The sequence below is a fragment of the Saccostrea echinata genome, unplaced genomic scaffold (genome assembly GCF_033153115.1).
Source record: "Saccostrea echinata isolate AGI-Se365-2 ecotype Australia unplaced genomic scaffold, CSIRO_AGI_Sech_v1 ptg000003l, whole genome shotgun sequence".
NCBI classification, from domain to species: Eukaryota; Metazoa; Mollusca; class Bivalvia; order Ostreida; family Ostreidae; genus Saccostrea; species Saccostrea echinata.
This window is the reverse complement of record NW_026889752.1, coordinates 10,723,231-10,749,995: the sequence shown is the minus strand read 5'-3', so window position 1 is coordinate 10,749,995 and position 26,765 is coordinate 10,723,231. Positions and strand designations below refer to the sequence as shown.

General features: G+C 34.2%; 1 protein-coding gene across 1 annotated transcript in view; it reads right to left on the bottom strand.

Moving 5' to 3' along the window:
* The window catches only part of LOC133178456 (E3 ubiquitin-protein ligase RNF213-like), a 173,737-nt gene that overhangs the window by 74,167 nt on the left and 72,805 nt on the right, over nt 1-26,765 (bottom strand). The window contains exons 18-25 of the mRNA XM_061313153.1: nt 26,593-26,739; nt 16,606-16,708; nt 10,442-10,607; nt 9,587-9,755; nt 8,158-8,288; nt 908-1,105; nt 681-803; nt 431-551 (exon numbers count right to left, since the gene is read on the bottom strand). Coding sequence (XP_061169137.1) covers nt 431-551; nt 681-803; nt 908-1,105; nt 8,158-8,288; nt 9,587-9,755; nt 10,442-10,607; nt 16,606-16,708; nt 26,593-26,739 — 1,158 coding nt within the window. The remainder of the gene's footprint in view (nt 1-430; nt 552-680; nt 804-907; nt 1,106-8,157; nt 8,289-9,586; nt 9,756-10,441; nt 10,608-16,605; nt 16,709-26,592; nt 26,740-26,765) is intronic.

The following is a 26,765-nucleotide window of genomic DNA, read 5'->3' as shown; positions in this document are numbered from 1 at the left end:
TTGCCAAAACTTCGCTATATTCATATTTCACATAAATCTTTTGTTTTGTGATACAACTTTCTTAAAAGAAACACCTGATTTTGACTCATTATGTAACTTTAATTGATAAATGTACATGTCGGACTAGGTATTAATATGTTGATGAAACACACAAACATGACAGGCCCCTAAGATTCCCATAACCTTAAATTTACATGTATACATTTGTTCAAGATTTTAGAAAATGAAACAAAAGTAATTGAAGTGTATTTTATTACATTCTTCAAAGTAATTGAGAGTAATTAATTACTTTTGTAAAAATCAATGTAATTGTAATTGCAAGTAATTGACAAAATTTTCAATGTATTTAAAAGTATTTAATTACATTTCAAAGTAATTGACCCCAACCCTGCCAATGGATGTAAACACATGGCCAACCTGTACTGTTTACCTTCATATGAATCATATTATGAACCTCCTCCCCTAAAGGATACTGAAGCTGACACATGAATTTGACAAGCCGGGTCTTGCCACAGCCAGTTTCTCCCATGATAATCACAGGAATGTCACACCTGAATCAAACAAAAATTAAATTTAGTTTTCCAACAATTTACTTTAAGTTATACATCTCTACATGTACCTTTCTAAAGTTGCTATGACAATCAAAATATATTGTAGAGCTTTTTCCTAAAACAGCTTACTTAAAGCGCATGTAGATGCCCATTATCTTCTTAACATTGTCTGTTGTAAGTTCATAGGACGGGTCAGGGTCAAATACATGTTCCACACCCATCACACTGCACAGTTTATACAACTTCTGATCTCTGTGAAAAAAAAAACAGACTCCATGATAACATGTTCTCACCACATATTACTACAAATTTTGAGAAAATAGAAAATACTTTACGGTAAAACACACAAAGATTACCTTGGTAGACTGTCAAAGTTTTCATTGATAGGGACCCCGTTTCTGGTGAGGGCATCCTGTAGATTTCTCTGCATGATTCCCCTTTCCAACACTATGTTTGTCTGTACATCTATCAGGTTACCAGACTGTCTCTCTATGTTAAATCCGAGGAATGTCATGGAATGATGATCGGGATTAAAGAACAAACAGGGGTTGAAACTAAAGAAAAATAACAGAATATGTCATACATACATTAGGACATAGAATATTAAAAAAATATATTATGGAAATTTGTTAAGCAGTTTCTTCAGCCTTCATTTTTTTCCTTAACACACTTTTATGGATTTTGTCTGCAAAACTAGCTTTATTTTTTCATTCTATTCATTTATTTCAAGTTATAACTATTTCATTTATTTTAATATCTATACTTTAATATCCATATGGAAATTCAATGCAACGACATGGAAAAAAAATGAAATGCACTAAAATAAAAACAGGATGAAACTCTGTCATTCAGTTAACTGAAAGGTGACTGAAAGTCTACTGAAAGGTGACTGAATGGCCAAGCTCTGCCATTCAGTCATCTTTCCAGACCTTTCAGTTGACTGAATGTTGTAGGTTCATCCTGTGAAACTAGATGCTGTCATGAGACGGTAATATCCGTACATATTAGTAAGTGTTTGCCCCTAAATGTACTTTCTGTTCAATCTGGATAATGAAGTACCCACAAAAGTTATTCTTTAATTTACATAAATTGAATTGAGCAAAAAAGCACAGTTGAGCATGTGGCAAATAAGCCTCTTGTGTTAGTACTTCAATAATAAATTCATTACCGCGCAGGTATGTTAAGGCAGTACCCAGATCACATTTCGGCGAATTTAGACTTTTTTCGTAAAATGTAACATTGATAAATCGGAAAAGCCATAGATAAAACATTTACTATTATTATCCATTGTATTGACGTCATTGAGTCTTAGGCTAAAAGAAGCACTCCACTACGACGTCATCACGTGACGTCTATAAATAGAAAAATTGCCTTAATGGAAAAGTGAAAAGTTCAGCACTACCCCGGAGATAATTCATTTCTTTTAGTGAAAATAATTATGTAAAAACATCACTTGGCCATGAAAAGTGCTGCTAGAATCCTACTCTCCCGACACAGAAAAAAATATTCCAAAGTTTCACATGAAACCTTACCAAATTTTTTTCATTTTATACATATGATCATGGAATTGCTATCAATTCATGTTAACCACACGATTCTAGCAGCACTTTCCAAGTATTATAGAATAAAAGCTTTCGATACAAACAAAAATTATGTTTCAAAGTATGCGGCGTAGTGTTGAACTTTTGCATCTTTGTTGTTATAGATCGACAGAGGAAAGGCTGTTCGGGATTTCAAAGCAATGCCTGTGTTCATTATAAGAAAACATGATAAGAATATATCAGCGTACCTGATTCTTAATCTTTAATTTCTTATGAATCACACATAACATTCACGGTATATGCTTTAAAACTCCCATTTCATATATTTGTTTACATGAATTCTCGTCACCTTTAATTTCACTCGGCAAATAGTTGATCAATAGTTATGACGTCATGGGTTTGGTATTTAACCCCCGTGCTAAATAATTAGCTACTCTTACCACCCAAAAACGACAAGATTTAGTTTATATTATGTTTTTAATGATTCCATCCATTTCTTTGACCTGAAATTATACTTTAAATATAGATATTAAGAAATCATTATTTCTAAGGTTCACGTCATACCGCTTACTATGACGTCATATTGTAAAGACAAGTAGGATTTCTCTGGGTGTAGCCTTAACATAACCGCGCGGTCTGAAGTTCTCTCTAAGAAAATTTTTGTTGGGAATGTTTTTGGAAAAAATCAGTTTATATTTAGAAGTTGATGCCCACCGTCACAGTAGCTCAGTCGATAAAGTGCTCGCTTCTTGATCGGAAGGTCGTGTGTTCGAATCACGGCTGTGACTGACCTAAGTCGATAAAAAATAGGGAGCAGCTGTTCCTTCGCCAAGCGCCCGACACTTTGAGTGAAAGTCTTTCGGATGAGATATTAAAAACCGAGTCCCCGTGTCACGGTAGGCATTGGCACGTTAAAGAACCCCCACTGCTCAATGGCCCAGGAATACAGAATACTGGTAAGTATCTTTAAAGAAAGCTTTACCCTGTACCAGATATATAACCTTGTGTCATGACACATAAAATAGTATATATTTTTTGTTATGATCCCTGGAGGTCATTCCCATCCGCTGAAAATGGAAATGGTCAAATATATCAAAAAAACATTTAAACTTCACTCTCAACCATAATGTAACCTTGTTCTTTGTGCCAGGACACATTAAACATAATATACTTGTAGGTCATGACCCCTGAAGGTCAACACGTGACTTTGTGAATGGACGTAAAGTTTCGGTGCTCTGAGTTTTAAGTAAAAATGCGTTTTAAACAGTGTGAATTTGTGCCATATCTTGATGTTACTGAATATAATGACTGGAATTAGACAAAACAAGCAAAAGAAGAGGAAAAAGGCCAAAAGTAGCAGCAGTTATAGAGATAGTGAAGTCAGTCCCGATTTTAAATATTTCAAAGCCGAGGACACCACTTTGAACAGTAATCACGAGCAGATCGAGCGAGATATAACGGTGAGTGATTAACTGAATCAAGCAAATTCTATTTTATACGCGTCCACTGAGGAGCTTAATAACAGTACTAGAAACAAATCTGACAGTGAAACAGTTAGTAGTGTATTTGATGATTCATTCACTTTCCATGAAAAGTCACTGGATAATATAAATATGGCGTCAAATCAAACAAGCTCTGACTCTGTTTCAGGAAAACTAGATACATAATTGTCTGTAGTCCTTGATTTAAAAAATAATCAGGAAAGTATGAAGCGCATGGTTGAGTCCAAGTTAGACAAACAAATAACTGATTTGATGGAAAATGATGAAAAAAAGATTCGATCATTGAAGGATGAGTTATCCTTAGACTTGGCTCGAGAAACAAATCGCACTGATCAAATTCGCACTTCTATACAAAAAAATCCATATATTCACGTCTGAACAATTTAGAAAAACAAGAAAAACATGTAACATGGGGATTACGGACACTCGTTAGATCCGCTAGATAACAATGGAATCTCTATTACATCTAGTGGCATCCCTGTCACTGAAGATGAAAACGTAATGCAAAAAGCTGAAAATTTGATTCAAGCACTGGGAGAAACCGTATCACAATACGTTCAGATAACAAGCGCAGTCCGGCTTCCATCAAGATTTCCAAAACCAGGCCTTGTTAAAATAAGCTTCCAAAATAACGAAGAAAAAAATGTGTGCTGTAACAGCAGAAAAAGTACCATGGAATTAGAATTCTTGAGAGGGTCCTCCAAAACATACATTTTTGCATTTTTGTCGGGAACAATTAAGATTTACATGTACGTACGTATGGCCTTGGGATCAGCTCCGACCTTCTTTGAACATTTCGATTAAAATATCTTTGTTCGGTGTATATTTTCTCTCCCCCTGACCTTCCCTGGCCCACACTTCACCCATGGGTAGAGGGTGTGCAAGGACCTCGAACCAAGCAAAGGTCAAGGTCAAAAAATCTCTGTGTAAATCCTTGTTCGGGGCATATTTTCTCTCTCCTTTGCTGAGTTGGGCTCAACTTAATCCATAGAGTGCCCTTGGGTAGAGGGTGTATAGTGACCTTAAACCAATTTTCTAGATGAAAGGTCAAGGTCAGAAAATATCTTTGCAAAAAACAAAATCCTTGTTCAGAGCATTTTTCTTCCCCTTGGCTCAGCCGGACTCAACTTCACCTCAGGAGTGCACCTTGCTAGAGGTTGTGCAGTGAAAATTAATTAATCTTTTAGATGAAAGCTTATGATCTAAAAACATTTCTGTATAAAATCCTTGTTCAAAACATATTTTCTCTCCCTTTGGCTCAGTTGGGCTCATTTTTCACTCATAGTGTTCCTGGGATGTAGACTGAAATTGAACCAACTTACTAGATGAAAGTTAAAGTTCAAAACCTCTTTGTGTAAGATCCTTGTCCAGGGTATATATTCTCTCTCCTTGGCCCTACCTCAAACTTCCAAGTTTCTAGGCTGGTGGTCAAGTTTATAGCAAACCTTTATTTTTCTTAATCTTTTCTTCCTTCCATCCAGGCAATAACCAAGAAATTATAAGCGAGTTACTAACTTAAATCCATCAGAATATACACGACTGACTTTATTCAAATTTTGTGTATGCAGAAATTAAAATTATGCTTTAAACTACTCACGTGGACCCTCACCTGACTTGTTGCAGACGGGTTAACATGCTCATCAGGGTATAATTATCTTACATGAGCCTGTACAAAATTGGATTACGTTATCATTATTTTAATTAAAAAAACAAGAAACATACTAGAGGTGTGATGAAATAGATAGAAACACAGCTGATTTCGCGTTCAAAACGTTACATTTTGTATTTTTTTAAACTTCTCCCTCGCCTTGATTTGCCCCCGCCCCTTTTTTTGCTCAGTACCAAATATCATGGTACTTGGGAAAAGTTAACCAACATATACTTATCCTATGCATCCAAAATTTAAGGAAGAGCTATGCATTGAGTATTATGTTGAGAGGGTGCCCCAAAGTCATCCATAACCCTTAGTTTTAGTTCACCTGAGGTAAAGGCTCAAGTAGCTTTTCTGATCAAAATTTGTCTCTATTGTCTTGCATTGTTGATGTCTTCATCAAGTTTTTCCGACATGATCTTCTTCTCAAAAACTGCTAGAACAATTTAAACAAAAATGCCTCAAAGTATCATTGTGTGAAGGGGATTTATTCAAATTTGTTCAAATGAAGGGTCAAGCCCTCTTTTGATGAGAGATAAGAATGAATGAAAATTTTAAAAATCTTTTCAAGAACCACTGGGCCAGAAAAGTTTAAATTTATGTGAAAGCTTTATTACATAGTGTAGATTCAAGTTTGTCCAAATCATGACCCCCAGGAGTAGGGTGGGATCACAAGAGGCAATCTAAGATTTACATGGGAACATATAGGTAAAAATCTTCAAAAAATCTTCTTAAGAACCATTTCGCAAGAAGGGCGGTAGATAAATGTACATGAATGTGCTTTGTAATATATAACAAGAGGCCCAAGGGCCTTAACGGTTTCCTGAGTATAATACAACAACTTAGAGGATCCAAAGAGTATAAAATAAAGTGATAGATGAAGCTTTTCTGCCCAAAAGCAAGAGAAGTAAGAAGATCAACAAAATAATTAGTCTATTATTCAGTAACAATTCATAAATTAAGTTCTAATCTGTCCCCCACTTACCACTATCACCATGCAGATTATTAACATACTATTAGTACTTCTGTACTATTTTAACCCCATATTAAAACCTCTCACATTGACCTCTCTTGGTCTTTGAAGAACATTTAATGAGATAAGTTATTTTTGTCATATTTTTATTTATCTATTAATTACAGGTCTACCTGATCATTTAAACTAAGAAAGTACTTTTTGTATTATGCATTAAAGGAGCATTCTTGCCTATTAAAATCATGCAGTACTTAGTTTGTTTAAATAATTTTAGGGACAGAGGAGAAGATTCTCAAAGTTTTAATGCATTTCCACTATAGAATAAATAGAGCCCCGCCCTAACACCCGAACCCCTGACCCAGGGGCCATGAAATTTACAATTTTGAAAGAGGCATCTTTGCTCATCATAACTATCTACTCAATTAGTTTGTTTAATATCTAGAAACAGAGAAGAAGATTTTCAGTATTAATGCATTTTCACTATAGAACCCACCATAAAAAAACATCGAATTATTTAAAAAAAAGTCTAAGAAATTAAAAAATATATATATCATAGTATAAATAGAAATTATGGACTGTTATTTTTGAGATTAAAATGTTTTTTAAGTATGAATTTCTTCTTTGATGCCAGAAAAGAAAAAAAAAGATTTCAAAGTCGGTATCTTGTGTGCTTATGATTACCTCTAGAACTGATAGAGGTCAAACATCGGCGACACATCGGAAAAAAACTATCATTGATTGTGTCATATTGTTCAACTTTTCCATTAACGCCTGATACAACTAGAAGTGAGTTGTCCCAAGGCATCCAAAACGTGCTACATTGGTGACAAATACAGTGATTGATTGGGTCAAGGCAAATAGTTTATATTTTGAACTTGTGAAAAAGCCAAAGATATTCTTATCCTGCTGAAATATCCTTAAAGTAACATTGGTAGCCGATTGTTATCTCTTCAGCGTTGAGACGTAAGAGACTTGTCACAGAAGTTGAGCTGAAATTTATAGTGATTGGAAAGAGCATCCCAAGCCTATGGTCCTACCATTACCGTTAACATGCTGGAGAGAGCTGCTGGCAAACCGTTCATTTTCTGTCCAGACAATCTGCATTTGGAACTCAGAATCCAAATTTTTCTAAAAACAAAACCTCTCGCCATCTTTGCCTTGATAGGTTCTTGTCCATCCTAACCGCCGCTGACAATGGTTTTGTGTCTTCTAGGGGTTAACCAGCTGTTGATTCAGCAGTTTTGAACCGGTTGCATTTGTATGCGGCGATCTTGGATTGTGGAAACTCTTCATGCACCTAGTCTAGTACGATCAGTTGTTGTTAAAAATCTTTATCTAAGGTGCACAATAGTGCTGGGTGGTGATGAAACGAATCTGAAACAATTTTCACTGGTAAAACAGCTCTTAACATGCCAAGAGCTTGGTTGCACTCATTTATGGAAAGTTCTGGCATTTATTAGCTCGATCCCCGAAAGAATTCACAGAATACACCAAGAACATTCTCTAAATTTCATTTTGAAATGTGTATCTGCATTGTTCTTCGAAATATCCACATTAAAGAAATCTATTGCACCCGAAATCAGATAGCACAAATAACAAATCCGTGTTTGAATACGAAAGAAAACCTTTCCAGTTGATTTAATAATGTTAAAATGGTACCTTCTGTGAAAATCAAAGATATTCTTAGAAAAAAAAAAATTAAAAATGAGAAAAATATCATAAAAATAACTTATTTTGTGATGCGTTTATTATGATGGTCAGTATATTTTGAAAATTAAACTCTTATTGAATATTTGAAAAAAGAGATTTGGAAGAAACTTTTTCCAAACGCTGACAGGAACATACCGGTACAGAGTGTACCTAGAATCCAATTCAAAGAAATATATGAAAAAAATACTGATAACATGGTAGAGAGAACCTGCCAGAATACAGATTTTACCTGTTCTCCCACGTCCTCCTGAGCTGAAATTGACGAAGCACGTCCTCATCCTCCTCCTCCTCAGCGTCCATCCTCTGTAACATCTGTATGGGGGACTCTTCACTCATGTTCAAGGAGCGGGTTGCAAAATTCTGAAATATTTAGTCCTTGTCTTTCACAAATTCTATACAACTAGATTTTATAGAGACAGTGACAGTTTCAAAGGGTATCACTTTTAAATCTTGGTATAAAGAGAAATAGAATTTGCTAGATGAATTTCTTGTTATAAGCTAAAAATATGAGGCATGTGGTACACTAATCCCTGTTTGAGTCGCCTTGGACATAATTGTTCAACATATGATTTTTTTTCTCTTTAATTTCCAATTAAAACATGTTTTAACCATACTGTAGCCCTACTTAGAATCAAGAAACTATGAGCGTACGAAACCTGAATCCAAATAACATGAACACCCAAATTGACTACCGTAGTCTTGCTTGATTGAGAAGATTTTTATTTTTTTTTTATATAAATATATTCTCATATACATACATTATCAAAAAATTCGATAGCACATTTAATCCTCACTAAAACTCTAGAGACTTCACTGTAAAACACAAAAATAATCAGGACAAAAGTTTTTGCATTTCCTTATGATTCATTTTGTCCCTGCTTCGATTGAAAGTACATCTTTCTGAAAGCCCTTAACTATGTCTATATAACTATAGGTCCACATTTCAGCCCACTTTTGTTCTAGGGCCATAATTTGATGAACATTATGATTTGATCCACATTACACTTTATCGAATAATTGCATTTTGTAAGGAGTCATTCTAGTCATTGTTTTCGAGAATTTTGATCTTCTTGTGGTCTCATCCTACCTCTTGGAACCACGGGGATTTAGACATTTGTTCAGAATGAGATTTTACAAAATCAAAAGGCCCATTGGCCACAACGCTCATCCAAGGCACTTTTTCAAATCATTAAAGATTTCTTTTAAGTTTATCTTTACGTTTAAAGAAAAATGACCCAAAACTGAACTTGAACATATTGAAGACTGTTCTATATGAGGATGGATGCATGTTATCATGCCTGATCATTTCTTATTTTTTCCAATATATTCTTTGCATTTTGGGGGAATTTTTGCGTCCTAATATGATTATCATGATACATCTATCCTTGAGAAGATTTTCACAAAAACTAAAATACCCCTATTGTGACCTCATTGCGCCCTAGAAGCTATGAATTGCACAACCTTCAATCTGCTGTACTTGAGGATACTTAACTTTCAATATGACTAATTATGGCCATACTTTCTTGAGAAGATGTTAAGGACCACATGCAAAACTTTGATCCCTTTTGGGACCCCATCGTACCTTTGAACACGCTTCTATCTGCACTACCTGAGAACGCATAATATTATTAGAGAATGGGAGAAAATTCCTAAAATACCCTAGACATCTGGATGAGGAATCTTAGGACAAATTGTGAAAATCCGGGTAGATCTTCAGCAGCTGCCAGACTGACAAAATCTGAAGTTTCAAAGTCCAAAAGCTGTGTGTTAAGGAACCAGACAAAATGTCGCAGCTCTGCCCACGAGGGATCCCTGATACCACAGTGTCTGTTTGAAAAGTTTTTAAAAAAAGAAATACACGCAAGTCCTTCCAAATTATGCAAAGTGCACTTTTTAACCAGAAAATATTTTAACAAAAATTCGAAGGATGTACCTGACACTTAGATATCATTACATCATTTTTTTTTATATCTCTCTCAAAAGTATGTATAGAGTACCCGGATATTTTCAGATCTACATCGGTCCGCACTGTAAATGCCTGAGGACTATTTTGTTGTTTCTGACGTCACAATGTATCATCCTGTGAAGAGACGGGATAATATATTGTGGCTTAACAAACAACAAAATAGTCCTCAAGCATTTACAGTGCGGGCCGATAAAGCTCTTTAAATGCCATGTACATTTGACGTCAAATATACTAGTTAAACTGGTAGTTGCTAATGTCATAAACATCTTAATGACCAAAACGTTAGGAAGATTCCATTCATATATATCAGAATAAATATATTGGTCATATCAAAATATGTTATAAAAAGGTTATTGACTGAATGTCGGGAAATATGCCTACCCTTGTTCTTTGCGCGGATCCGATGTGGACCTCGCAAGCTCGATCCACATCCGACCTCAGGCGGGGATATTTTCTGATGTTCTTTCAATTACCTATACATGTATATAACAGTAAAGGAGAATAAACTTTAATAACATCTATATGGTCAATTCTTCGTCTGTATTACTTGAGCAGTGTCTGTAGACAAGTTTGGGGGTTTCCCTCTGTTCTTCTCAAGTTCACATCCCCGACTCCTCGATTCATGTCCAGTCTGTACAAATACTGGAAAGGTCTCTGGAAAACATCGCTTCGGAATTCCTTGTCATCAAACAGCAAGTCATTCTGACCAATATCTAGAAATAAAAGCATGTTAATGACATTAAAATTATTCTTGAAGCACTCTAACGATTGATAAAATTGCAAAATTTATATAATCGCCCGCGTGGCGCAGTGGTTAGAGCGTCTGCTCTAGAGTCGCGTTGATCCTTACGTCGCGGGTTCGAATCCCACTGTGGGACGTGGAGACCGGTCCTTCGGATGAGACCGTATAAACCGAGGTCCCGTGTCGCAGTAGGTGCTGGCACGAAAAAGATCCCTCACTTCTCAATGGCCGTAAGTGCCGAGAATAGGACAAAATTTGCAGCTCTCCACCGGCAAGTGGTGGCGTCTCCATATGAGTGAAAAATTCTCGAGAGGGACGTTAAACAACATACCAACAAACAAAACATATATACATATAAATGGTTATTTCTTTTTGACGTATTGTAATAACTAAAATCGGATACACATGCATACAAAAATGCATTTAAAGCAGGTTTTGCACACCGATACCAAGTGTAACTTAGTAAGATGTTTTTCCACGTACAAAAGTGCAACAGCATTTTTCTTCAAATTCTCTGTTAGGATAGCGCACATCATCCAAAGCCTTCGACTTTCATAAAGTGTGGGAATTGTTTGATCAAATGAATTCAAAAAGTTATTCTAATATTGTTTAGGTGTATCCTTAGTCTCCTTGTGTTCCAGGTCTTATCGAAACAACATCGAAACTGTAAGAAGGAGTACCATTTTGAAAAAAAGATTCAATGAATTATTCCGAAAGAACAAAGTTCACTTGGGGCCTTTTTTGGCCCTGTGAATTTCTGAAAAACTGAAACTGCTTAGTTTTAGTTGACAATGCATTAAATTTCATTTAGATATTTGGTGATTGCGAATCTACCAAAAATGACGTAATTTTCTGGCTAGTCAATGCATTATGACGTCATGAAATGCGTCATTTTCCCCATATCCTGAACAATTCTACAAAAACAGCCAATTTTTAAAGCTATTTTTCGATATTTAATATAGAGCGCAATCTCTGATCTAAAATATGCAATTATTTACTGATAGAACCGTTTCTGAGGATTACAAAACATGTTTTATTTTTTAGATCAGAGGGTGCGCTCATATTATTTTTCTTCTCTGAAAGTACTTAAATATACCTCTTTTCCTTAAAATTCAAGAACATTGCAATTCCATAAAGCTTGTTTTCCAAGACCTGGACTTTAAGGAGAAAAATTTTAATAGGAAATGAAAGCACTAAGTCTCTACTTTATCTTGACGTTTAAAATGGAACATAAGGTGTTAGTCAATAAATTGGTATATCTACAGGGCCATTTTATGCATAAAGTGAACCTAGCTCTTTGTCCATGACATGTCAAAGAGAAAGCAGCCAGATAGAGCAACAAGAAAAGTCTATGCGAAATAAGAGGAGCACTGTCAGGAAAGAATGTGAACACCATGTTCCACTGAGGGACAAACAAGACAATATTGCCACCAACGATATAGGATAAAGAATCAAATACTCTTTAAATCGACAACCACAACCCAGTCTTGCAGGTATACCACCAGCAAATAATAATCTTCACATCAATTCGGTGTAACCATGTAGAATAGAAACCGAAGCCATAAAGATATTAAAGAACGGAAAGACAGCTGATTCAGATGGAATCCGTCCTAGGGCACTCAAGTCTGAAGAGATATGTTACAACCATCTCTGCAATAGATATAAGAATAAACTCTATAGGCCTATGAATTACAGGGCTCACCTCCGTCACTTTGACAAGGCCACTTTCATTTCATCAATATTTTGACCCTTGCTGTAGACTAATTCAAAAGATAGAGTAATTATGATTTATTTATAGTTAAATCAGCACAACATAGGGATGCTTCAAAATCAATATGATCACCATCGTCCTGCTTGAATTAACACAACCTGAGGATGCCCCAAACAATCATGAATAATCATAGAGAATCAAATAAAAGAAAAAAAGAACAGTAGCAGCAGGGTTCCACTGGTAATCACATACCATCCTGTCCTTAATGAACTAAAAGATGTTCTTATAAAGACCTCAGCCATTCTTTCATCCAACAAAAGAATGGCTGAGGTCTTTAAGGAAACTCTATTGGCTGCCTATAGGCGCCCAAGGAACTTGAAGGATATGGTAATAAGAACCAGATTGGGTACCCAGCGGGGGTTTAAAACTTGTTCTGACAGAAGATGTCTTCTCTGTAAGCACAGCTCTGACATGACACAGACAGTTTTAACAGCCCGGTATCAGGCTGCAGCTACAGAATATTAGGGAACTTATCCTGTTAAACAGATAACTGCATATATCTCATCAGCTGTAAAGTATGTCAAAGGCAGTATGTTTGTAAAACGGGAGATCTCCACAGAAGAATCAATAATAACCGTTCGACCATTAAGACCAAGAAAATCAATGAACCAGTTGGGGAACATTTCAACCTCGAAGGTCACAAATGGGAGGACAAGACAGTAGTGGTTATTGCCCATAATCCAAGATGGACAGACACTCAGGGAAAAAGCAAGGAAAAGTTCTGGATGCACAGACTGAAATAATTCCGCCCTAATGGCATAAACAAACTAAATGACTTCACCAGGATGAACGTGAACTAAATCAAATTCCTGATTGTGACAAACAAGAACATTTTCTCCATATATAGTGTAAACTTTACAGTTAGTTCGCATTATCAATTCCGAAAGGACGCACACACTATGTTTTGCTAACATTTTTGTTTATTATTCTTTTATCCAATAAACAGACCTCAAAACATTTCCAAATTTATAATAGATCCAAATTCATGTTTGAAAATTTCCTTTCTATATTATCTTTCTTTGCATTGGTTTCTTTTATTAGCATAGTTATACTATTTTGAGACAATAAGACAGTGTACGATTTACTACATGGTCGTAATTAATTAGCGATAATTAATCCGTTCAATCGCACTTCAACAGAGTACACCCGACAGACCAGACGTATTTCATAGCGGTCCGAATTCCTTTCTTTACAACTGTTTAAAAACTTCAAATTAAATATGTAGCATTGTAAATATATTGTGTTTGGTAGTTTAATAGTAGTGCTAGTTGTGTTTTGTTTCTCTATTTCCTTTGTTTTTATGACTTCTTAACTTTTTCTATGTACTGAGGAAGGGACGGGGCGTCCCGAAAATTTGACAATTTTTTTATTGTTCACACCCTAACAAAAATTTACCATAGTTAACTATAGTGAAAACTTTGATACTTTGATTTACTATTAAACTTTACTCTCGTACTTTTTTGAGATTTCAAAGCTTAAAATCTCTAAAATTTGATAACAGTAACGTAAAATTTGGAAATAATGTGTGAATATACAAATAATATTTCAATTTAATAAAAAAAAATGTACAGGTATGAATTGAAGAACAAAAAATATAACACCTTGATTTACTATAGTTAATTATAGTACTTTTTTTGTTAGGGCATTTATACATAGATAATATATATATATATATATATATATATATATATATATATATATATATATATATATATATATATATATATATATGATCGCCCATTATGACCCTAGTAGCACCAGTGGCACGACCATAGCCCCGGAACTCGTGACTTGTTCAATGAAACCTTCAAAGAAGTTTCATCTTTTCTGGTCCATTGGTTCTTTAAAAGTGGGTTTTTAAGGGATGCTATAATTATCACTGAATAAAACTCTGCCATCGAGTTAACTGAAAGGTGATTGGTAGATTTCTGCCTTTCAGTCACCTTTCAAGACCTTTCAGTGACCATTCAGTTGACTAAAAGGTGCAGCTTAATCCTGTGTTTTCACTAATTATTAATCATCTACCCTTGAATAAGGGCTAGGCGCTTTATTTGAACAAATTTGAATCCCCTTTACCCAAGAAGGCTTTGTTATAATTTGGTTAAATTTGCCCTATGGTTCGTTAGAAGTAGAGAATTTGAAAAATTTATAGATGACAGATGTCAACACAACAGACGACAGACGAAGTACGACAGACGGACTGTGGACATGTTATGTAAAAGCTGACTTGAACATCTGGCTCAGGTGAGCTAAAAAAACCCAGATACTTGGTCAAATACAAAAGATAGGTGACCTTTCCAGTGTGGAAATTGGCAAGGAATCATGCTCCTATCCATAGTCAACAAGACTGTAACAAGAGTAGTCTTGTAAACAATGAAATGACAAGAAAATAAGATTAGAGCAATCAGGCAAGACAGATTGTGCAAAGATCACATTTCCACTATGCGTATGTCATTGAACAGTCTATTGAATAGCAGTCTCAAAATTCTCAAATTTTTGGCCTTTGAGAAAGTATGGATGTTTATGCAGCATTATGGTAATCAGTCAAAGTTCATCAATATCATCAGGTATAATGATGCCACAGGTCACAAACTCAAAGATCCTTTTTCTGTGGGAACAGGGGTAAGGAGAGGTTGCAACGCGTTCCTGATAATCATTGACTTGATCATTCAGGAAACAGCAAATCGCAGAATCTTTTGAACCTTCCCCCAAATAGCTCGAGGGCCTGAATTTTACGGATGACATTAATCTACTCTCCAACTTACAAAAACACGCTTGAGAGAATTTGCAATGCTCGTTATCAGGAGCACAAAAAGACCGGCTTGAAAATAAACACCAAAAAGTCAAAATTTATTATGTGAATCAAATACAAACAGAAGTTATGAGTCCAGTTTATTTGAGGGAACATAAAAGAAACTGGCAGATTCACCTTTTTCAGGAGTGTCATCAGCAAGATGAAGGCACAGATTACGAATCAACAAGGCAAGAATGCAATCAAAACTCGAAAACACTTTCCATCCTCGGATGGCTCAACATTATATCAAACAACTGCCAACCAGAGAGAACCATTCATGATCAAATCAAAATAGACATCAGAAAGAGATGGATCTGAAAAATATTGTGCAAATCCAAGTCAACCGTCACAACGCAAGCTCTTGAAAGAGAATGGCTGGAAGATCCAGGCAAACCTGAAGATCTATAAAAGCAGAGGCAAGAGTAAAGGGATGTACGTGGACCGAATTGATTGATTGATTGTATGTTTACGTCCCGTTTGAGAATTTTTCACTCATATAGAGATGTTACCATATACTGGTAAGGGGCTTCAAATTTAAACCTTTACTCGGCACTCAGGGCCATTAAGCAGTGAGGGTTCTTTATTGTGTCAACGCTTAAAGTGACACAGGGTCTCGGTTTTTAAGGTCTCATCCGAAGGACCCGCAACTTTCACTTCAAAGTGCCGAGCGCCTGGCAAAGGAACAGTTGCTACCTATTTTTTATCGACTTAGGTCAGTTGCGGCCGTGATTCGAACACAAAACCTTCCGATCACGGAGCTAAAGCTCTACTGTGGAACAAATTGAAGAAAACAGCCCACAGAGGAATCCGTTGGCGAGGTGTGGTTGCTGCCCTATGCCCTCCATGGAGTCAACAGTATTAATTAAAAACGGGTAATTCCATTAAAATTACCAAACAACATCCTTCATGAAACTCAAAATCAATAAAAGAATAACAGATCTGTTTTAGTCTACATGTGTATTTTTTAGATATACAAAAATGGAGTTGCATTTTTGAAAGATTGCTTTCAGAGACAGATATTCAGATCAGAGAGAAATTATCCTGAAAAGTAAATCTGCCTAGCAGTTAAAAAAGTTTGACGTTTATTTTCTGATATATATATATATTTTTTTTTGTAATATTGCTGTGCGACAATCTCATCTTCAGCATGTAGTTATCCCGACACTTTTCATCCTTTTTCATACGAGACTACTGTGATTTGAAATTCAAACATCAAAATCTTGTCATGGCAAGCAACCTTTTTACATAATAAAAACTGGATATTTAAATCATAATAGAGCAATATAATAACAAAGTCAGTTGGAACATTTTTCTTACATACATTATAACTTATCTTAAATACAATACTTTGAATTTGAAAGATGACACAATCAGTATATTTAAAAAAAAACAGCAATTATGTACCTGGAGCATTTCCTTGGTATTTTTTCAGACTTTCTCGAGGAGATCGACAGGTAACAGCAGGTAGAATGTCCAGGCTTCTATGTCTGCATTTCATATATCCTCTCTTTTAAAATATAAAAGAATTTATAATTTTTTTCATTATCAGTAATGTAACCTTCCTTCAAATTCATATGCACTAGATAAAATCCCGAGCAAGCGCGGGGAATTGAATTTCTACCACTACCGACAGAAAATATATTGTAGTTTCTACTGACTCCTACGGGATTACAGCAGGAAGAAATACTTTGTCCAAAATCCCGCACGAAGTAGATGTACGTCTCCACCACCACCCCCTCCCCTCTTTCGTAAAACTTGAAAAATAACAATTTCATTAATTGAAGTTTATTTTATTGTGAAACCTGTTATACATGTACTATGTTATGGATATTGTTCTTCAGATGCTCTTATTTCTTTTCCGTCAAGGATGAAAACAATGGATATGCACATTTTACTGATAAATTGATTTTTTTTTTTGGGGGGGGGTAGAAATTCACAGGTACTTGGATCTTGGTTTATGAATATGTATGTACCTCATTGATATGTAAAAATGTACTTCACTTTTTTTACATACATATATCAATAAGGATCATACTTATTTATAAACAAAGACCCAAGTACCTTTGTTCAAATTAGCATTTAACGCCCTATGAATAGGCCGAGTATTTGATACGAAAGACTGTATTCAGAAAAAAAAATTGAAATGTATTGATTAAAGCACAAAATTTTACAGCTTTGATTTGAATAATACCTTATTCATCAATTTTCTCTTTTCGTGTAAGAAAGTTTATTACTAAGTACAAATTGTACTTCGGGTTAGTTGCAACTATGCTCTCAGTGAGGAATTAATATATATAAATTTTACCGATAAAATTAGGAAAACCTACTACATATATGTAATAATCTTTCGATATATAAATATATTCACAACTTATAGTGTTATCAATGATTTACCATTATTTCAATGACCATTCACACAAAAGCTTTTTTTATGTTCATCGCCTCGGTGTTTTTTTAACATCGTGCTCGATGCTATATGATGTTCTAGAAGCTTCCGTCAATATTAAGATCGGTGAATGACGAAAATAACTTGCACATTTCCCTTTTTAATCGGTTATCGCACCTTATTTCTTTTATATCATTTAAATCAAGTTTTGATTGAATAATACAGTGATGAAGTTTTATGAAATAAATAAACGATTGCTTGTTGCCAATTTCATTAAAAATTGCCAGTAACTTAGATCCGCCAACCGGAAACGCCACCGTACTCACGTTTCTGCTATTTCATGGCTGTTTATAGAAAATGAAAGTAGACTTTTAATTTAATGCACGATACTTACTATGCGAGTGAAATCTTAATATAGTTTACGGACAACATCTTGTATCTAGTGTATTCTTAGAGGAGTTAGTAAGAACTCGGGCGCACCCAATTCGGAGTTTATTTTCAAAGTTTATTAATTTATAAGTATAGATGTACGTGCGAGGGTCATCCGAAAATTTCGCGGACACGTTGATTTACGGAAAAAATATTATGTACAAAGACGAATGACCTATTTCTGATTAAATTCTTATCTTTTGTTTATTAGTATATAAAAGAAATACGTCCATTTATTAATATTTTGAAAATATACAGTGATTTTTACTGTGCGGTCATAGGATTCATGGTCATAGGATTAACGTTCTTGACGTTAGGTGACGCGACAACCTGATTCCGAAAAACATTCCTAAAACATCTTTCATTTCTATAGACTTTTCATGTGTTTTTCCTTCTTAAAATAACTAAATCACGACATGTTACATTTTTCCCAAAATGGCTTTTGTGGCGTATTGAATATTAGTGAGATCTTAAAATTAATGTCTACGCAGTTAAGCGATTATGTATAGAAACAATGAAAAGTCAATAGAGGCAACGTCAGTGCAATTTTATGATCATCAATGTAAAATTCAAGATTTCAGCAAAGATTTTCATTTTATTGGTGTTGGAATCAACTTAATAAACTGTAGCCGAATTGTTCTTGTGACAATTTAAACTAGATGTACTGTGAGCACTGAGTTTACAAAATTATACCCCACCCCATTTTTGCTATGGAAAAGTACGTGCACAATGGCGCTATGTAAAAATGTTTTGTGAAAGTATCACAAAATTTTATCCGGTGGTATAGTAGGAGTTGCGGATAAAAAATGGGCATCTCTGATATTATAGAAAGAATGGAAGTTTCCATGTTTTGCTATGGGAAACCTGAAAATGTGTCAAATCAAAAAGGAATATAGGAGGTTCACAATTTCACTGTGTAATAGATATACTTTAAAAACATCATTAAATTTTATTCAGTGGTATAAGAGGAGTTGCAGATAACAGATGGGAATCACAATTTTATATATATATATATATATATATATATATATATATATATATATAAAGCATTGTCTTTATTTTGCTAAGAGAAACCCAAACTATGTATCCGATCAAAAAGTAAAAATGAAGGTTTATAAGGGACTATATCATAAAGTTTCCGTGAAAGTATTATTGGATTTAATAATATTTATAGCTAAATAATTTTTTTAAGTTTTTGAACTGTAAATTCATATGTCATTTAGGATATTATATCCCAAACTGGCTGTTATACATGTATAACGTTTTGGGCGATTATTGACGAGATTAAATTTTTATCAGCTGTTTATATGTTCTCGAACTAATATTTAGTTATATATTTATTTCTATCCATTTTTACTTAATAAAAAGGTTTAATTTGGATGTGCAATTACTATACACAATGATTTCTGTTTTGAAGTCAATACGATGATAAAGCCAGTCGAGGAGTACAGTTATCACGGAGCCAGAAAGGTGACTTGAATCTTGAGTTTTGAATGTGTCAAACATATTTGACTAAAAAAACAGCAATAAATGATTTTCATATCAATGATAATTTTATAATGATATAACTTGAAATGCAGACCATGTAATATGGCTTGATTCAGTTGTTACATTCATTTAAATTCTAGCCGAACTCACGGTAGTCAGAGAATCGGCATAAAAATAAACATAAACATTTGTATTAATTTGGAAATTCTTTTATCCATTTTTAGTTTGATGTAGAAATGTATATTTTTATTTTATATACAAAAAAATATGATACATCTTTTTGTTATTACTCTAAGAAGGAAAATTCACATACACTACCCTTTGTAGGTATAAAGGTTAGATAACTGGATATGAATTGACAATAAATGCGCGATGAGCACACTGACAAAACGATCTAAAGCAGGATTTTACTTTGTATGTTTGGTTTTTGTAGTCTCTCCTTTTTTTAGGGTTGTAGCATTTTGACATTATGTTTTCATTTTTAAAAAAAAGAAACCCATGCCTCACAACTCACTTGAGTAATTTTGGTCCTTCTGTTTTTATCATCAGATTATTTTCCCTATATACGAAGGTTGTCCATAAAATTCGTGGACAATGACGTTTTTGTCAGAATGAATGGTCCTAAATATACTTATTGTATATCAAAAGATTTGTTATGAAAATCCAAGTCAGATAACTTGGTTTTGATTGTTAGAGCTGAATAATTTTGTAAAATGTTATCGGGGTCTTAAAAGGTCGCAGGTAGAGCGCACGGTCTAGGATTAAAATGCCATAAACTTTGAAATACATGTAGTTTTTTGATTTAAAGTATTATTTTCTTTATAAAACAAATCAAAGCTTAATAAAAATTAAAAGTAACACAATAAAACGGCTATCATCATTTTCTGATATCTTGGGTATCGCTTACTAAACAAATAGTGAAAAAATTAAGAAAAAACTGCAAGGATAATTTTTCAAATTACAAATCTGACCAAAAAAGCGACGTCGACCATCCGAACGGAACAGCTTCCAGTCATAAATCATGTTTTAATATGGTCGACACGACGTCAGAAAAAATATTCATTCAAATTATTGGATTATATGAAGTTCATTGATTTGAAATTAGCATATACAATTTTTCAACGGTGTGCACAATTTTGGAGACACTGCAAGAAGTGGTAAACTACTGTTATTTGGTAAAAATAGAATTTCTCTATTCATGACGTTGTTATCAATCTAGCGCAACGTCGGGCTGGCCTGCGCAACCTGTTTTTACGATGTGTTTATATTGATGACACTCGTAAGTTTTCGTGTATGGATTGATTTGAGTTTTAAAATTATATCAATCATGTTCTATGTATAAATTACATTGTACACATTTGGCAGTGTGGCATAAAAAATAAAATGTAGCCTGTGTTGATCAACATGTAATAAAAATTCAAAATTCATATTTTTGGCGTTATCATGAAATTAGCTTTACGTCAGACTGGGCCGTGCAGCTTGTATATACAAAGTATTTACACCTTTAACGTTCGTAAAATAATGTGCATTGTATTTATTTTTATATTTTTATTAAATTATGGTCTCTGTTAAAATATAATTGTGCACGTTTGACAATGCGGTCATTATAAAAAAAATTATAGCATTTGTCCACGACAACCCTCGTACTCTAATGAACAAGAGGCCCATGGGTCACATAGCTCACCTGAGCACAATGGCTAGGAAAAAGCACAAATCAATTCAGTATTGAAAAGTTTACATTGGGGGGGGGGGGGCTTGAATTTTTAACTACCTGAAGATGCTTCCCTATCAATATAACAAATGGCTTTGCTGTTCTTGAGTAGAAGATTTTTAAAGATTTTTTCCTATATTTATATTCCTTTGTAAAAATTTGATACCCCATTGTGGCCCCTCTCTACCCCCAGGGGTAATCATTTGAACAAACTTTAATCTACTCTACCCGAGGATGCTTCCATATCAATATGACTAAACATGGCTTTGCTGTTCTTGAGAGAAAGATTTTTTCCTTCATATTCCTATGTAAAACTTTGATCCCCCATTATGACCCCACCCTATCCCGGGGGTCATGATTTGAATCTACAATACTTGGGGATGCTTCCATATCAATATGACTAATTGTGGCTTTGTTGTTATTGAGAAGAAGATTTTAAAGGTTTTTTGTATATATTCTTATGTAAAACTTTGACCCCTGGGTTCATGATTTGAACAAACTTGAATCTACAATACCTGAGAATGCTTCCATATCAATATGACTAAACATGGCTTTGTTGTTCTTGAGAAGAAGATTTTTCAAGTTTTTTTCCTATATTTCTATGTAAAACTTTGATCTCCCCTTGTGGCCCCACCCTACCCCCAGGGGACATGATTTGAACAAACTTGAATCTACAATACCTGAGAATGCTTCCATATCAATATGACTAAGCATGGCTTTGCTGTTCTTGAGAAGAAATTTCTAAAGTTTTTTTCCTATATATTCCTATGTAAAAATTTGAACCCCAATTGTGGCCCCACCCTACCCCCAGGGGTCATGATTTGAACAAACTTGAATCTATACTATATAACAAAGGTTTTCTATAAGTTTCAACTTTTTTGGGCCATTGGTTCTGAAGAAGAAGATTTTTAAAATATCCCACCAAATTTTCACTATTTCTGAATTATCTCCCCTTGAATGAGGGTGTGGCCCTTCATTTGAACAAACTTGAATCCCTTCACCCAAGAATGGTTTGTGGCAAGTTTGGTTGAAATTGGCTCTGTGGTTCTGGAGAAGAAGTTGAAAATGTGAAAAGTTTACAGACGGACAGACAGACAGACGGACTACAGACAAAAAGTGATCAAAAAAGCTCACTTGAGCTTTCAGCTCAGGTGAGCTAAAAACTTAGATCACATAATGTGGCCAACCTTACCATAGGTGTCATGATCTGCACAAAGTTGAATCTGCAATGCCCGAAGATGCTTCCACATTAATACGACTGAACAAAGCATTGCTATTCTTCGGGAGAATATTTTGAATAATTTTTTCCAATATATTTACCTGTAAAACGTTTACCCCCCGATGTGACCCCAGTCACCCCCATTTGTCATTATTTGAACAAACTTGAATCTTCACTAACTGAAAGTGCGTCCATATCAATATGACAAATTATGTTATTTTTATATTATATTTCCTATATATCCCTATGTAACACTTTGATCGCCCGGTATTGGTCTCACTCTTCTCCAACAGGTCCTGATTTGAGATAAATGTAAATCTTTACTACCTGAGGATACTTCTATTCATATCAGTAATCATGGGTTTGCTCTTTTAGAGAAAAAGATTTTTAAAGATTTTTTTCCTATACATATTCAGCACGTAAAACTATGATTGCCCATTTTGGCCCCACCCCAACCCGCGGGGGTTATGATTTGAAGAGATTTGAATCTACACGGTCTGAGAAAGTTTAAATAGATTTATGACTTGTCATGGGTTTGCCCTTCTTGAGACGGAAATTTTTATAAAGATTTTTCCTATGTATTCCCAAAACTATCCCAAGAGTTACGATTTGAACAAATTTGAATTTGCTTTATCTGAGGATACTTCCATATAAATATGAATAATCATGGGTTGCTAATTCTTGAGAAGAAAATATTTAAAGATTTTTCCTTTATATTCCAAATGAATATAAAATTTAGATCGCCCTTTGTCGCCCAACCCTACCTTAAGTGATCAAACTTGTATAAACTTTATTCTAGGAAGCTTTCGTATAAGTTTCATCTTTTCTAGACTAGTGGTTCATGAAAAGATTTTTAAATGACCTTACCCGATTTTCACTATTTCTTTATTATCTTCCCTTGGATGAGGGCATGGGCCTTCCTTTGAACAAATTTGAATTACCTTAATTTAAGGATACTCTGTGCCAAGTTTGTTTGAAATTGGCACAGTGTTTCTTGAAAAGAAGATAAAAATTGAAAAGTCTACGATGACAACGACAATAGACAAATTTTGATCAGAAGAGATCACTTGAGCCTTCGGCTTATGAGCTAAAATGTTTAAATTTGAATTTAATGTGTGTATGGTTGTTTTAAATTCTTATCTGTCATACACTAGTACATGATTGTTTCATTTGATAACAATCATTTGTTTATACCTTATTATGATTAGGGGTTAAAATCTTATGAATTTTAATTTCTTTAAACTAAACTGAAGATTATTCATTAAATAGATTGACTGATTCTGAAAGATTAATTAATTTATAGTGACTTTGATTTGTCATGTATAATTATCAAATATGAATTTGTCTGATTATAACTAATAAGATTGATTGCCCTCTTCTTTCATTTTTATTAATTAATTAATTAATTTATTTATTTATTTATTTATTTATTTTTGGTCAATTTATAAATGTCAACTTTTAACTCAATTGTTATCAATTCAGTTTCTATTATATCTTCAATTAATCATCAAACAGAGAACAAGATACAGAAAATATGCCATAAAGTTAAATATTATGCTTACCTGGAAGTTGGGTGAAGGTGAAAAAACTGTTTTTATTATACCTCATTATAATTATTCTACACAACGCGTTATCTGATGGGTTCTTGAAGGTCACGAGACAGGACCATAAAACTTTATATTTACATTTGCTGTGTTTTTCTACTAAGCCAACTGTGAAATTGATTTGAAAGTCATTTTTGTGTATACTCACGCGTAGAAATATACATGGTGAAACACGCGCTAAAGTGACGTCACAATAAGGCAAAAAAGACGTTAATAAAAATGTAACTATATAGGGCAGCAAGGAATTTGAATATTGAGTATATCATTGGTTCTTTTAAACTTGTAAAATGTAAATATAAGGAATGTTTATAAGTTTAGTGTGAATTATTGGTGTGTAAATCACACAGACTTGCACGTAGGCATATTTTTCATGAAATATGCCTACGTGACAAGTCTGTGTGATTTACACACCAATAACTCACACAAAACTTAAAAACATTCCTTAAATATTTCCTGTCGTTGTCATGCTTTTCATCATATTCAACCTATTCGGAGATCTCGAGCATATTCCCGCAATACTTATCGTTTGTTGAACGAAAGCGTCCGAGAGCAGCAGACGTCACAAATTCGGTGACTTTTAAAAAATGAATGTGAACGTGAGAGCGGTGCGGAATGTGACAGTTTCTGTTTATTTTTAAAAGCTTGGCTTGTTTTGGTATAATGAACAGTTTATTGCATGATCGTGAGGGAAGTATGAAAATTTAAAAAGAGCCCTTGGGGAGTTTGATTTTTCTTGGCTGAATAAATCTTCATACTTCCCTCACAATCATGCAATAAATGCATAAATAAGTAAATTAATACTTTTCAATCTTTGTTTAGCTTAAGGTAGAAAAAAATGTTATGGTCACCTGGAAGGTAGGTGCAGCTGAACATAATTTTCATAACTAATTGTATCAATTTGAAAGTTCTCGATCTATGAATGTACAAAAAAATATTGTTATGATCAGCTGGAAGGTCTCATGCAGGGGAAATACTGTAGTATGAAATCTACAATGTTGGATCTCAGCCAGTCAGAGTAGTAACTTCGCGGCTAGGAGAAGGCTGTCAGAAGAATGTAACAGTGTACCAGTCAAATTAACTTCTTTGAACTACCTAGATATGACGTCATAATGGCATATGACGTCAAGTCACTGCAATTTGAGCAGACATGACGGGGAAAGTGTCACAACTTTCACATTCCTGTCACATTACATGTTGAATTTTTTTACGTTGATGTTTAATTCATGTGTCTGGATTGTTGTTTTAAGGCTGTTATGATGGTGAACATTTGCAGTATAATATCGGTATTCCTTTTTCTTGTCTAACGTGTATTCAAACAATAACAAAAAAGAATGTGAAATGCTCCCCCTTACACGTAAGTAGACAGAGGTAGAATTTATAAATCTTATTTACATAAAACTGGCACAAGTGAATAATAAGGATTAATTGAAGATATTCTGTGTGAATCTACTACAGAAATATGTCCTCTAACTGAACTGGGGTATTGTATGTAATTTATCCCATTTTGTATAAATTGCGATGAAGAGTGGAAAATCACCCCTTGTATGTGGGAAAGTTGAATTTCTCGTGAAATATTTTCTTAAGAAATAAAATTCAGACTTGCCCACAGCACTTTATATATACCCAAGAATACGTTTAATTGTTTTATTTAACAAGCCGTTCACAATAATTTTGTTTTTCACTTGTGCCGATGCGATTTTTGTGCAACATTTAAGAAAATTTAAAAGTGTCCATCATGTGATCAACACAGTCATGTGACATCACAAAATGCTTTTTTATAATACCTTATTCAACTCTCCTTACAACTTAACTGTGTATGTACACATAGATTACAAATTGAAATCAAAACATAGCTCAAAATAAAATAGTATATATCTAATCACATTAAGCCTTCGGACAGCCTTTACATAGCTGCGTTAGGAAATAGTCAACCATATATTAAAAACGGTTTTTATATATTTATATTATTTTAACATAAAGATAATTAACGATAATAAGTTTTATATTCCTGATTTGAAAGTGTAATTCTAGTCTTATATAACTGAACACATTAAATTCAACAAAAAACTTTCTTATGCCTCTTTTTTCAAAAGTTTTTTTTTAATCAATAAAAGTAAAATTTAGAATCCATAGCATCCAATTACACGCAGAGTTAATAGAAGATAACATCGGTGGTCAAACAGCAGTTATGTTTATTTCTTTTTAGTTCCAAGTTGAATTTGATTAAAATAATGTTTAGAAATCCAGATATTCTGTGATATTCTGATTTCGGATATTTTCCAGTGTGTCATAAAAATTAAAGAAATTGTTTTTTTCAACAATTTTTCTTTTGAATTATCTTTCTCAAGAGTGAAGAGTAAGTGAACAGCATATATAGTTGTAAGCGGACCCCGAACTCAAATTGACCTAAGCGTAATGATTACAACTTGCAGGGTGGACTCTGGTCAAAGACGGAGAGACAGACAGATAAAATAAATACAATGATTAGTGATGGGGATCTGCATTTAATCAGGGTCCTTACTAAATTTAAATTTTAAATGTTTGTAGATCAGACCTGCTTCTTGTAGTCCCTGCCCGGTAGAGGCATGGTCTCTACAATGTAGAGATCATAGGGTAGTTTCCTCCACACATGCCCAGTACTGTTGGTCAGACAGCCCAGGATCAGTAACTGGAACAACAGATAGTCCACTCCCTCCTGGACCTATGAAAGTTTAACGTATACAGATA